This window comes from Fringilla coelebs (genome assembly GCF_963513975.1).
Source record: "Fringilla coelebs genome assembly, chromosome: 4".
NCBI classification, from domain to species: domain Eukaryota; kingdom Metazoa; phylum Chordata; class Aves; order Passeriformes; family Fringillidae; genus Fringilla; species Fringilla coelebs.
In genome coordinates, this window is record NC_140032.1 from 17,574,979 (window position 1) to 17,587,988 (window position 13,010).

A 13,010-nucleotide genomic window follows, 5' to 3' on the forward strand; every position below is an offset into this window, starting at 1 on the left:
CCAATATGGGAAGCAAAGATATAAAAGCCTCACTTAAACTAAAACCAAATTCCTACAACACAACAGGTTCCCCTTTTTTGAAAGCAAGGATTAAAAATACAGTGTGTTCATTTAAGTTAGATGCTTTCTGCATGTTTTTTGCTAATCTTGAACTCAGAAGAGAATAGTACTTCTCACTGATGTCTATGCTATTAATCTCTCCAAGACCTGGATACTGTGACCCAATAAAACCAATGCAAAGTGATCCTTCACTCTGCTCAGGGATGTGAAAAGGCAGCAATACAAGACATCAACAGCTTCAGCAAGCAGCACAGTACTAACACACAAGTGCTCAAAACGTTAACCAAGTAAAAATGAAAGAACTTAATAAAAAGTCATTGTTTCTTCCAACATCTGAAATATTTCTTAACCTCCACAAAGCTTAAATTATTAGCATTGAAGGTGTTCTGATAATGGGTGAGATCCAATTAACAAGAGTTGCCTCTGCCCAAATTAAGGTGCAAATGAGACCATATGCCAAGTCAATAGCATGCATTTAACAATTAACACGAGGCAGAAGGATAGAAAATTCTGTGTAGACTTCAGAGCACCTTCCAGATCTGAAAGGGCTTACAGGAAAGTCAGAGAGGAACTCTTTATCAGGAATTGTAGCAACAAGGAGTAAGGGGCAAAAATTCAAAGAGGGGAAATTCAGGTTAGGTATTAGGAAGAAATTGTTTACTCTTAAAAGTGGTGAGGTACTGAAACAGGATGCCCAGGGGAGTTGTGGATGCTCCATCCCTGGCAGTGTTCAAGGCCAGGTTGGACATGAGTCCAGGTTACTCAAGGTTCAAGGCCAGGCCTTGAGTAACCTGGTCTAGTGGGAGGTGTCCCTGCCCATGGCAGGGGCAGCTGAAACTAGATTACCTTTAAGGTCCCTTCCAACCCTTAACATTCTATGATAAAACCACCAAAACTTTTTTAGCCATAAACAGAGTGCGCTTATATCCTTTTCCACTACCCCCATGATGCTTTTCAAAGTCTGCTTCTGATAGTAGTATGACTGCAAAAAAATATTCACTTTTATCATGGAGGCAACCAGCCCTAACTACTGTTTCTAGTCTCTCCATTTTTTTGTAGATAACACAAACTGCCCCCCCTTTGTATTATCTGCTTTCCTTTACATATCTGATTAATGATTGTAGCAACTCTCTCATTGATCCTCTTCCCATTGAGCAGGCCAAAATAAGTTTTTTGTGGTTTTGTTTTGGATTTTTTTTTTTGCACTGGAATGATTTAGGTGGTTTTTCATGTGAAGATTAATTACAATTCTCAAAATAAGCTTGCTTTACATTATTAGGAAGGTATGAAAAAGCCTGAAGATTTTCTGTTTCTAATTTTCCTAAAAAGATACTATATTGAATATTTCCCCTTTTACAGAGTCTAATAACCTAACCTGCCTTCCACATTTCATTTACAGAAATTCTTTCAATTTAAGATTCTTCATGAAAAATGCAGCAGATGAGAGTATCATTGTGTTTGTCAAGATTATATCAGAGAACAATGTCTTAATTTATCATCTGATCCACTTGTTAGATGAAAAGTAAATGTAGCTATGTATATAGCAGTGAGTGAACTAAGCACATTTATTAGAGTTTATCAGTGATGATTTAAGACATATTTTACATTAATGACCCTGTCTGTACCAAGGCTAGTCAGAATTTATTAGGTACTATGACAAAAGCTTTTCTATGTCATCAAAACAGGGCAAACTATCAGGCTATGCAGAAGTATTAAATGTAGAATTAATTTTAAAGGTGCGTTTCAAGAAATACTAAACTGATGTTTAGATCCAAGCAAACCTATGAAAAAGGGGCAAGTGCTAAAAGCAATGGGAAAGCAGATTCTAAAGGATAACTGATCCTACCCTAAGTCCCTATCATACCTGGTTCAGATAATAAAAAATCTATGGACTGTTTGATTATCTTTCATATATAATACTACATGAATTACATTTTTCCAGCACTACAATTTGAAAGATAAAAAGTAGGCTTCAATTATTTGCATGAATACATACATTTGTTACTATAAAAAAACCACAGTATCAACACCTGATTAAATATACTGTAAGAGTATCTCAGTTTGAGCTACAGACTGTGAATTGCTCCTAGCACATGCCCTTACTGTCTGCAGTTCAGTTTACTTGACTTGCAGCATTTGGAATGGAATAGGATCAAGTTGCTAGTTTTGATTTCTAGGTCCAAAACTGCATTTCTGCCACCAAAAGGAACCCTATATAACAACCCATAAACAGAAATTACAAAGCAGTCATTTGTCTAAGATGTGTAGATACCTTATCAAATAGATTTAAAACAGATATTATATACTTTTATATTTAGTTAAAATTCTTCGTTTTGGTAATACCCATAAGCTCCTTTTTCTTCTGAGAGTCTATCCTTCTGATAGCTCTAAGGCTGGATACAAGCTAAAAGCCACCTCTCCTGAAACCAGGAAAATAGAAAACTGAGTCACACACGCTTGTCAAAATGTTCCTGAAAGAATTCTTAAATGGTAACTACCCACAAGAAGTAAAAATAGAACCCAAACTCTAACAACACTATCCTACTGCAGGTTTGTACAAAAGGTTCGTACAAACTAATCAAAGATTAGTTCACAGGGACAGACTACTAGAGGCTGCAGTAAATCTAGCAAGCAGTAATTAAACATATCTGAATGAGTTTATAAAGTATTTAAGGGACAATGTTAGATTTGTATCATAACTCAGATACACTAAACACCCAAAAGTGGCAAGTCTGAAGCGGGTAACCAACTCACCAAGCATATAGAACCCAATTCCATTTGTTGCTTAAAGGCTGAGTTGTGGTATCAGTACATGATTATACAGAAGCATTTTTTGCTATTGAATACACACAGCTTTAGCTAAATGTGTATAAGGGCTGGACACAGGTACAACCTCAAGCACCACTCTGCAACTACAACATTGGTCACAGCAGAAGAACGATACAAACTATTATCTTGTTTACACTGAGGTGTCAACAATCTAAGTGTAGAAAACTGTAACTTCAGTATTTTCTTGGTAATGGAAGCTCGTAAGTTTCAGATAATGAAACAGTAAAATCAATACGACATTCAGTGCAGTAGTATTTTAAAAACCCAACAAAAAGTGCAACTTTGGGCTGCTGGGGAAAATACTATTTATTATACATTTAAATACAAATTTGAAATGTGTTGTGGACACATCTGCAGGGTTACAGGTAAAAAAAATGTACAAAGTTGTGTTCTGCATCTCTCAAGACTGACACTTCAAAAAAAATTCACAAAATACCAAGCAAGAAGTCATCTTTGTAACAACAGCAAAGGTAATAATGCATAAAATGTTTTGCTTGGCATATTATCTTTGTTCCCTCCCTGCATTAAGTACCTACAGTTTGTAAACAGTCTTTAAAAGTGTTAATAGCTTTAAGGAATGTGTAATCACAGTTTATATGGATTCATCCCACAAAGAATTATAATGCTACACAGTAGTTTCGTGTTTCCATAGCCCAGTTCTAATATTACCAGTACTGTCTGCAGCGAGCAAAGGTCCGTCCTGTCCACTGCTTTTCAGTGGCCCATTCTGGATGGCTAAATTTAAGCCATAAGATTTTTGTTGGTTTTCAAGTTCGGCTGCTATTGGTTTCCTCAGAATATCTTTTTTGTTGTTGGTAGCTATTGTTTTCTCTGTGTTTCTGCTACTTTTTGGAAGTGTACTGCAAGCATCACTGCTTTCTTGTTGGGACTGGTTATACTGACGTTCCCTGTATGCCAGATAGGCCCTTCGGCTCCTGGAGTGCCCTTCGCTGTTGCTCTGGCGAGTTTTGGGTAAGCCATTTTGCACGCTTCCTTCCACACTCGTGGGAACGTCGTAGGCATACTCCCTCAGCACTGCAAGCCTGCTGGCACGATGGCCCTTGCTCCTGTTCTTATGGTGCCGGCTGGGGTGTCCGTTTGTCCGAAACTGTACCTCTAATGGAGCTACGTGCATTTTGATATCGTTATCTACTGAATGTTCAGTCAGACTGTTATCGAGTTGAGGGCCTGTGTTCAACGGCAGAGAAGTAGGGTGGCACTGAGCTGCTGCAGCTTGTAAGTTAGTTAGTTTACAACCTTGAGACGAATTTTTTAGGCTTGAGGCACTTTTATTTGTGCATGAGGACTCTGCGCTACTGTTGGTGCATTTTGGGGCCTCTCCGTTGGTTCCACTGGAACTGGAGGGCGGCACATTTACTTGCACTGAATACGTACTCCTTCCTGGGCAGCAAGTTGTTATCCAAGCATGCCTGACATCTTCCCTGTTAATGCAATGGTGCACCATAAGAAAGGCACTGAGGCTTAAACATGTCGCCCCAAAAAAACAGCTGAAGATCAGGTCCATGGGATAATACAGGGAGATGGACAGAGCTCCAAAGATCCACAGCGTAACGTACAAAACCAAAGTAAGGCCCACTCCCAGAAGCTGTGCTGGAAAACTGTGCTCATTCTCCAAAGCAGAGGTGGACACCAGGGACACCGACAATGAATCCTGATGGGCCAGTTCCCCGTGCTCGTTGGTGGCCAGACGCTGCTGCTCCTCAACGGGTTCCTTCAGCTCATATTTGCGTTCAGGGTGACGCTTTAGTTGTATGAATATGCTGAGGAAATACATACAGTTTATGAAAATTATAAAACTAGCAGGTCCATAAAATGCTCCCAAGCTAGGTTCCCAAGCCATCCAGCAACTGCAAAAGAAACAAACCAAAGATTAAATTAACATCTTGCACAAGTCACTTATGCTTTTTCAGTTCACTGACATGATCTCGTCTGTGCTATGCTTTCAGGAAGAATCAAAATTAATTGCAACAAGTGTTCAGAGAAAAGCAAGCCTAAGAAATCTTAGGACAAAGCTCTCACTTATAGGGTACTTACTAAGGTGCATTAGGTCTGCTGCCATAATTTCGGATGTTTGCTGCAGCTGTTATTCCACAAACTATGATAGGAATCCCTCCACCAATAAGGTAGAACCTAAAAAATAAAGCAAATTTATTAGCAGCTGCTTAAGTGCAATGGATTTTTTAAAGTCACCATGAAGGAAATAGAGCTTTCCAGGATTTAGGAAGCATACAAGCTCTTTTTGAAACTAAACAGGGTGAATCAGGTTTGGACTTTGGCGATATCAATAGTTTTCTAAGTCTTCCTCACTACAGTTTTTCTCCTCCTGCTGTAAGCTGCCTCTCTCTCTCAAAGCTACTCACTCCCACCTCCCACTCACAGATACTGAACAAAAGTATACAGTGTTAGAAGGAAGAAGCAAAAGCACTCAGTCTGGAAAAGGATAAGGAAACTTACAATGGAAATACTAAGTAGTATGTCGCGTGTTCCAGAGATGAACTTGCCTAATATTATATAAACTGTTGGCTGAATTTTTTTTGGGTGCAGGGCAGCAGATGGCAGGTTATTTGTTTTGGTTTTTTTTATTTCTAATGGATTCTGTAATTATTTAGTATATACTTGCTTCCCTGTGGTGGTATTGATGAAAACTGTACACTTTCAAGAAGAAAAAGGGCCTATGTTGTTGGAATATCTCACTTTTCATTCTGATTTCTATGAATTCACCTTGCATTCATTAGTGACAGATCAATAATTACTGATCAGCAGTCAAATTAACAGCTTATACTAATCTAGTCCAAATTCTGATCAGAACACAAAAGTGAAAACTCTTACTGTGACATGCAGATGAGCATTTCGTTTCTATCAACAGGAGATACCTATTACAGTGGTCCTGGACTTTTCCACTGCATTTCTGATAATTCACCAGAAATTACTCATCTCACTTGAGACACAAAACAACAGTCTAAAGCAAATTATGACTTTCTTGGAAATCAAGATACACTGAATTTATTATTTACTTGATGAATCCCACAAAGATCAGATTCTGACATTGGTCTATTCTGTACCTTGATGCAGCAATCAGGAGCTGGCAAGACAAAACAAATCTTTGTACAAGTACTACACTATGGGTAGTTTTATTTTGAACCTAAGTTTAAAAGACAACTGAAAAAAATAATCCGTCTGTGAACTTTCCATACAAAAACATCACACATCTGACTGAGAAAATTCCTGATCCACAGGAAGCTGGACACTGAGAAAGTCTGAAAAATATAAAACCTGTGTGCTCCATTCTTCTCTTGGATATTTGCCTCCAGAGCTACTGCCAGTGTCAGAGATGCGGTGCTCAGACCTGAAATGTCATGTTCATGTCTGTGCAGAGCTGAACCTGTGAGGCTGGTAATTTTACTGCAATGTTTTCCAAAGCAGGAACTTCGTAATAAATAATAAGGGATAAAAAATACTTGTATGTAGTACTGAAGATGTTACTTGAAAATAATCAGAAAAGCACATCTGTTTTTCTGCAGTCTCTGTACTTTCAAAATCAACGTCTTTAAATATTTGCCCTTAACTAATCAAAGTTAATCAACTTCTGCCACCTTGTGGAGAATTTCACTGTTGCAGTTTTTAATTAATATCCAGAAGCTGAGGAGGCAATGTGAACAAGGTACATCAGTATTTTCTAGTAAGAACATTGCACATATGTGAATTTAACAGAGAATTAGTTTGTCTCATTTCTGGGATTTCAGAAATGAAAATTCTAGGAGGAACACCACACAAAGAACACTATTTTCATTTGCTAATGAGAGTGACACTCCTATTTTTCAAATAATTTGTAAACAATCTTTGGAAAATATATTTGACTTTATTTACTGAAATTGCAGTGTTAAATTGTGTTAGCAGTTTTACACATTCTTTCTTCAGACAACTGAATGGGCTGTGTTGCTGTCTGAAGTCCGATTCAAACCTTCAATGGTGCTGCTGAAACACTACTGATTTTTAATTTACCAATCAGCAACCCAGCACTGCATCTGTAATACACTAAGACCAATAGTCTTTCAGCTCATCCTCCTTAACACAACACAGAGGAACAACAAAAATCTAAAGGAACTTTACAGACCTGGAGAGAACTCAAGGGGAGTGACTTTTTACGTTTTCTGGTCAGAATATAAATGCATATAACCTGGGAAATAAAGAGCCACAGAAACAAACAACTCACCTCAGCATTGGCCTGGGTGGAGGAGGTGGCTCATCAGGATCTTGACACCTTTTTGCTTTTTTGGTTACCTGCTTGTAAATATTACGAGATGTCACTCCCAGCCACAGTACTGTTGCGAGAGTGGAATAATGGAGAATTATCCCAACCTTAAAACAAAAATAGACATCAAAAAAAGAATTAACCCCCAAATATTTCCTAAATTAATACAGTAATCATTAGACTCGCAACTCACCATAAACCTGAAATTTTCAAAAGCTCAATTCAAGAGAAAAAAACCCTCTTATTTTATACGACCACTCTAAGCATCAAGTTTAAAACAAAAAAAAAAAGTAAAACTTAATAACAGGAGAAAAACACTTTCAGAAGTGTACATATCAATCATACACTTCAGGAAACTGTATTTTACAAAAGACTTAATTTAAAATGTCCCGTGTTACAGATATTATTCAAATTGAAACAAGTAAGGGAACAGCAAACTCGTCATACTGTGATAAGTGTGGAGCAGATGGCAAAACACAGACAGCCAACACTCATCAGCAATTTTCACATAATGCAAAGATAAAGAGAGTGCATTACATGTTTAACCTGCCCAAACATTAATGCAGTCTGCTTCACAGTGGAATCTCCTTATCCTCTACTGCCTTATTCACGAGCCAACACTGCCATGATAGCACACACACAAAGGGGCAAGATTTTAATTCCAATTAAGCTGAGTACAAGTGGGTTTTTTGCCATTTTCAGTCCCACTAAAAACACACAACTCTCAAAGAGCCTATCTGTATCACAAGGTTTCTTCTGGAGGATTTCTGTCTTCGGGAAGGTATGAAAAAAGGTGTGTGTATGTGTGCACACAGGAGAAAGATCAGGGATATATGTTACTGCAACATTTTCAACTGTCAATGTAATAACTCCAGTAAATTCAAATAAGAACCATTATGGAATATTATGGTGAGGGATGTGAAATTTTTTGTAATCACTGGATTAAAAAAAATTTAAAAGCTTCACTAACATTTTTTGAAAGCAGCAACTGCTGTTATACTGAAACACTGCAACTGAATTGAGATGGCCAAATTTTACAAGGGCAAATCATTAAAAAGAAGGAGTCTCAATAAAGCATGGAGGCTTGAAACATTTCTCTCCCCTCCCCTTCGGTTGTACTGAGCAAATGGAAATAGGTATTTTAATGCCTGCAAAAATCAGATCTCACATGGCCTGTAAAGGCCACATACAAGCCTATAAAATAATTTCATAGTAAGTAAGTCTCAAAAACAGAAATAACCAATAAAACTTAGTTTCTGTGGTAGCATTTTGGGAAAAAAATACCTGTTGCACGTCTTACAAGGGTATGTAGTGATAGGAGGAATGACTTTAAAATGAAAGACTGTTGATTTATATTAGATGCAAGAAAGTTAGGTTTTTACAATGAGGCTGGCAAAACACAGGCACAGAGACGTATTAGATGCCCAGTCTCTGGAAATATTGCAGGTCAGGCTGGATGGGGCTCTGAGCAATCTGATCTAGTTGAAGATGTCTGTCTTTACTGCGGGGGTGTTGGATTAGATTACTTAAAAGCAAAACACTATTCTTTTCCTAGATTTTATATTTTGATGAATGCCTATACAGCATTAGAGTTCTGTAAGTGGCAAGGGGAGCATATTCATATATAGGAGTACAAAACCAGTAACCAAGTTTTACTCACCGCTTGGCAAATACTGGCATTCCTGGTCTGAGTTATGCCTCCAATAAACACCACACATGTCAGGAAAATATGAAAGCTCAAGTTAACTAACATATGCCAGCTTTTAACACTGATCCTGATCACACTGTTAAAAGAAACAAATTAGACAATATAAAACACAGCTACATTACTGTTTTCAGAAACTAGCAAGATATTCTTGTGATAAGCAACATGTAATTCCTGTATATGATTGTTTGACTGCCACATACTTTGTAATCAAATACAATCTTAAATTAAAACACCCACCTATTACCAACTTTAGACATCTACTTGGGGCCTGACTTAAAAATTTTAGGATTCAAGCTTTTACATCAACAGAAATGTAAAAGGCTGAACAGTTTGTTAAATTCTACCATTATTATTGAACATCCTCTTCTTTCATCATGAAGCAAAATGAAGAATTAAAGGACAGACATGGTTATGACAGCTAAATTATCATACTCAAGAAAGATGAAATAGCTACTTGCATAACTGTTAGTCTGCATCCACAAATTTTATAGGGGAAAAAACACTGAAAGCATATTACTATATCATGCTCTTACAAAATAGAAAAGGTAGTCCTAAGCATGATCAAACTCACTTTCTTAGTCTGATAATTTTGATTCCTACCTGTGATGGTATATATAACTGACCATAATCATCAACAGGCACATCAGCAAAACCATGGCAGTGGCATAAATTACTGGATGCAGAAGGTCAGCTGGCTGTGTATATAACTCAGCTCCAGTCAAGTCCTGACAACAAAACCAAAAATAACATTAGTCCACTGCATCTGTTTTTTGAGGGTGGGGCAATGACAATGGGAACACAAGAAGTAACAGACACCTTCTAGATGAAATGCCTTCCTTCCTTTCTCACTGGTCCTGAATCAACTCTGCAATTATTCATTTGTTATTTCTGGGTTCTTTCTGCAATTCTGGCTGGGTTTTATCTGCTATTCTGACTGACCTTTACAAATGTAGTCACAATTCTTATAGAACAGTTCAACTTCATGTATTTTTGAAGAGAGGTCAGCAGCTTATAGAAACACAGCGTTTTCTTCATCTTAAAATATTTCAATGTACAGATGTGGAATAACTATGGGTTTCAATTGAGATTATCTTCTTTAACAGCCCAAAGAACATCACAGTCAGGAGAATGTTAAAGGATCTGCATCTGGAATGGAATAACCCCATGGACATAAAAACAGAGGCTGGGCATTGGACTGATTAGAAAGCAACCTGAGTTAGTGGTAGACAAAAGCCAACCAAAAGTCAGCAACATCACCTGTAGCCCACAGCCATGCTTTGCTGTGTGAGCACTGACACAGCAAGTGGGTAAGCTGATCCCTCCCTTCTGCTGAGAGACCACCCTGCAGAACTTGCAGTTTGAGGTGCCCCAGCACAAGAAAGACACTGACATACTGGATGGAGCAAGTCTAACAGATCACCAGGATGATTAGCAGGCTGAAGCATACACTTCTGAGGCTGAAGATGATGTCTTTTATCTTTAAGAAGAAAAGGAAGAGGGGAGAAATCTCATTATTATATTAAACTACCTACTGGGATGGTATAAAGAAGACCAAGTCAAACTCTTTCAAAGCCTTCTTGGAGCTGAACCATCCACTCATGAAAGGAAACTGACAGTATCAGCAACACAGAAAATTCTGATTAGACACAGGAGAAAAATTCTGAAGTGGTCACATACTGCCCAGAGACTGTGTCCCTGGAGATACTCAAAGCTTGACTGAATATGATCTGGAGCAGTAAGATTTGACTTCAAACGCAGTCAAACTTTTAGCAGGTTAAGTGGACCAAACGGCACCAGATGTTCCTACCAGACTGTTATTCTATGATTACTGTTTGACTAGAATATAGCTGATAACTCTAAGAGAATTCAACAGCTCTATAGCATCAATTAAATTTTCTGAATCCACCCAGATTTTCATTTACTCAGAAGAAGAAATAATTCTGTTTGGAAGCAGTTAAAATTTACTAGAGTTCCAGGAGGAGGGAGAGGACACAGACACGACATGACAACTCAAAAGAAACTGTAGTCCCCAGCACAAAATACAGTAAATTTACCTAACTATGATAAGTGAAAAAAATCTATTAAAACTAATTTTTTGGAACAGGATACAGAAAAATGTCTCCCTTATAATTCTGAGTGAATTACTTTTAAACTGCTGGAGCTAGCCAAGTTCAAAAGTGTCCTGAGGAAAAGGAGAAAAAAGTTAGCATTAAGTAAGAACAGTAAAAGACTAGGAAGAAGTTTCAGTCTGTTTTGAGAAAAAGCAGTGATATTTTTAAGCTTAAGATCAGTAATCTGATTTCATGAACAGGAGAAGAGATTTTGAATTGAGGCTTACAATTAAATTAGAGTCAACAGTCTCTTCACCATACCTTCAATTGTTCTTTCATCAGAATATAAATTCGTTATTCCTAACTAACTCAACAACCTCATTTCAAACTAATTTAATCAAGTTGTCAGTTTGATTCTTATCTATTTGGTTTTCTTTGGCACCTGGCAAAGGATCATAAGAATTTATGCCTCAGGCAGCCAGTGTCATCCGATTTCAACACTACCCATGGCCTGGTTGTTATGCAGCTGGGGATCCCTGAGAACTCACTGCTGTTACAAGCATGAGCAAATGTTTTGTCACACCTGGCCCATGAGTACCAGGCAACACAAACTATAGGGCAATTCTGCTTGCTGCTTCCAGACTGGCGTCAGGTAACAAGATCTCGTATGCAATCGGTGTGAATCTCAAGAATGAGAGCTGCAAAATTGCAAGATTTACAATAATCTTCTAAAGCATGTGAGGAAACTCAGTACATGCCTCGCCTAGATAGCCGAGGCCTTGACCCAATAACCAATGGAATAAATCAATAGAATTCTTTATCCATTGCACTGACACTTTTCATCAGACCTAGTAAAAAGAGGAAGGTGAGCTAATAATGTTATTTTTGAGCTAAACTGATTCTAAATAATTATTGAGTAAAAAAGAATGACAGTACAGTAACAGTAGAGATGGCATTAAGAATACTGGGGAGTTGATAGTTAATTAGCAGAACTCTTGTTTCTTCTCAACCACTATTGCTGAGGTTTTTTCCTCTGTTCAGTCTGTAATAATGAGTTTTCAGCTGAGCCTTCTGCTTATCTCTTCTATTAATAAACAGTGGTGAAGATAATCTCCAAATAAATACAAAGTTTTACAACTGCATCTTCCTAAATCACTAGATCAGAAAAGCAGGCAATCAGTGATGAGCTTCCTTATCAGAGGACTTCACATTATGTTCTGCAATGTATGAAGAGGGTCGGTACACTACAAATTACACTACACATATACGTACTAAAGTAAAGTAGATTAAAATAGAGTGAAATAGCTCTGGTTAAGTCATTCACCATCCAAGCCAGGATGATGAACCACCATGCTCAGGTCCCTCCTGCCTCTGCTGTTTGATGTATTTGATGTTAATGACAACTGCTGAATTAAAGAGCAAACTTCTAAAATTGAACCCAGAAGAACTTCCTCTGAGCCTGAGACCAGAAGCCAGACACACAACATGATGGGAGTCTAGAAATGAAATAGGCTACTATGGCCTTTTTGGTTAATATATGGATAGGCATTATGAAAAGCTTTTTTAGCAGCACACAGACATCCAGAGTTTCTGCAGTGTATAACCTGTGTGCAAAGAACATCTGTCAGATGAGCGTTATTCTGGGCCTCTCCACTTACCCCCTCCTCTCCAGTCTCTACAGCCTAACATTTTGATAAGTGGCTTAATATTTAAAGAATACCAGTTTTGAGCAAATATACAACAAGAGGATACTATTTTTTAGCAGTATTTAAAAAATATTTTTCATAGTTACTAAGTGTTTTGATCTTTTTCCATTTCCACTGATGTCTTCTGGTAACAGACCTACATACTAGTGAATTAACAGTTAATTTGGAGTACAATAACTGTCTTTGGTTATGGATCACAGAAAAAATACCTGGGAAACACTCCTGGTCAACTGACAAAGTCAACAAATCTAATCCAACACAGAAAAGATAGTTTAAAATAAAGAGCAGCAACAGTTGAAGATAACCTGTCATTCATAGACTAAAGTTCATGAACGTTCATGAATTTGATTAAGTAACTCATTAAAATGTGTTCCTATAATAAA

The 13,010-nt window shown here is 37.6% G+C and overlaps 1 protein-coding gene across 1 annotated transcript in view; it reads right to left on the bottom strand.

Moving 5' to 3' along the window:
• Positions 1-3,187: 3,187 nt before the first annotated feature.
• ADGRA3 (adhesion G protein-coupled receptor A3) overlaps positions 3,188-13,010 on the bottom strand; it is a gene marked incomplete at its 5' end in the record, with an annotated part of 54,132 nt that continues 44,309 nt past the window's right edge. The window contains 5 exons of the mRNA XM_084204310.1: positions 3,188-4,757; positions 4,945-5,040; positions 7,124-7,269; positions 8,823-8,946; positions 9,471-9,595. Of these exons, the coding sequence (XP_084060436.1) occupies positions 3,515-4,757; positions 4,945-5,040; positions 7,124-7,269; positions 8,823-8,946; positions 9,471-9,595 (1,734 nt within the window). The 3' untranslated portion in view covers positions 3,188-3,514. The remainder of the gene's footprint in view (positions 4,758-4,944; positions 5,041-7,123; positions 7,270-8,822; positions 8,947-9,470; positions 9,596-13,010) is intronic.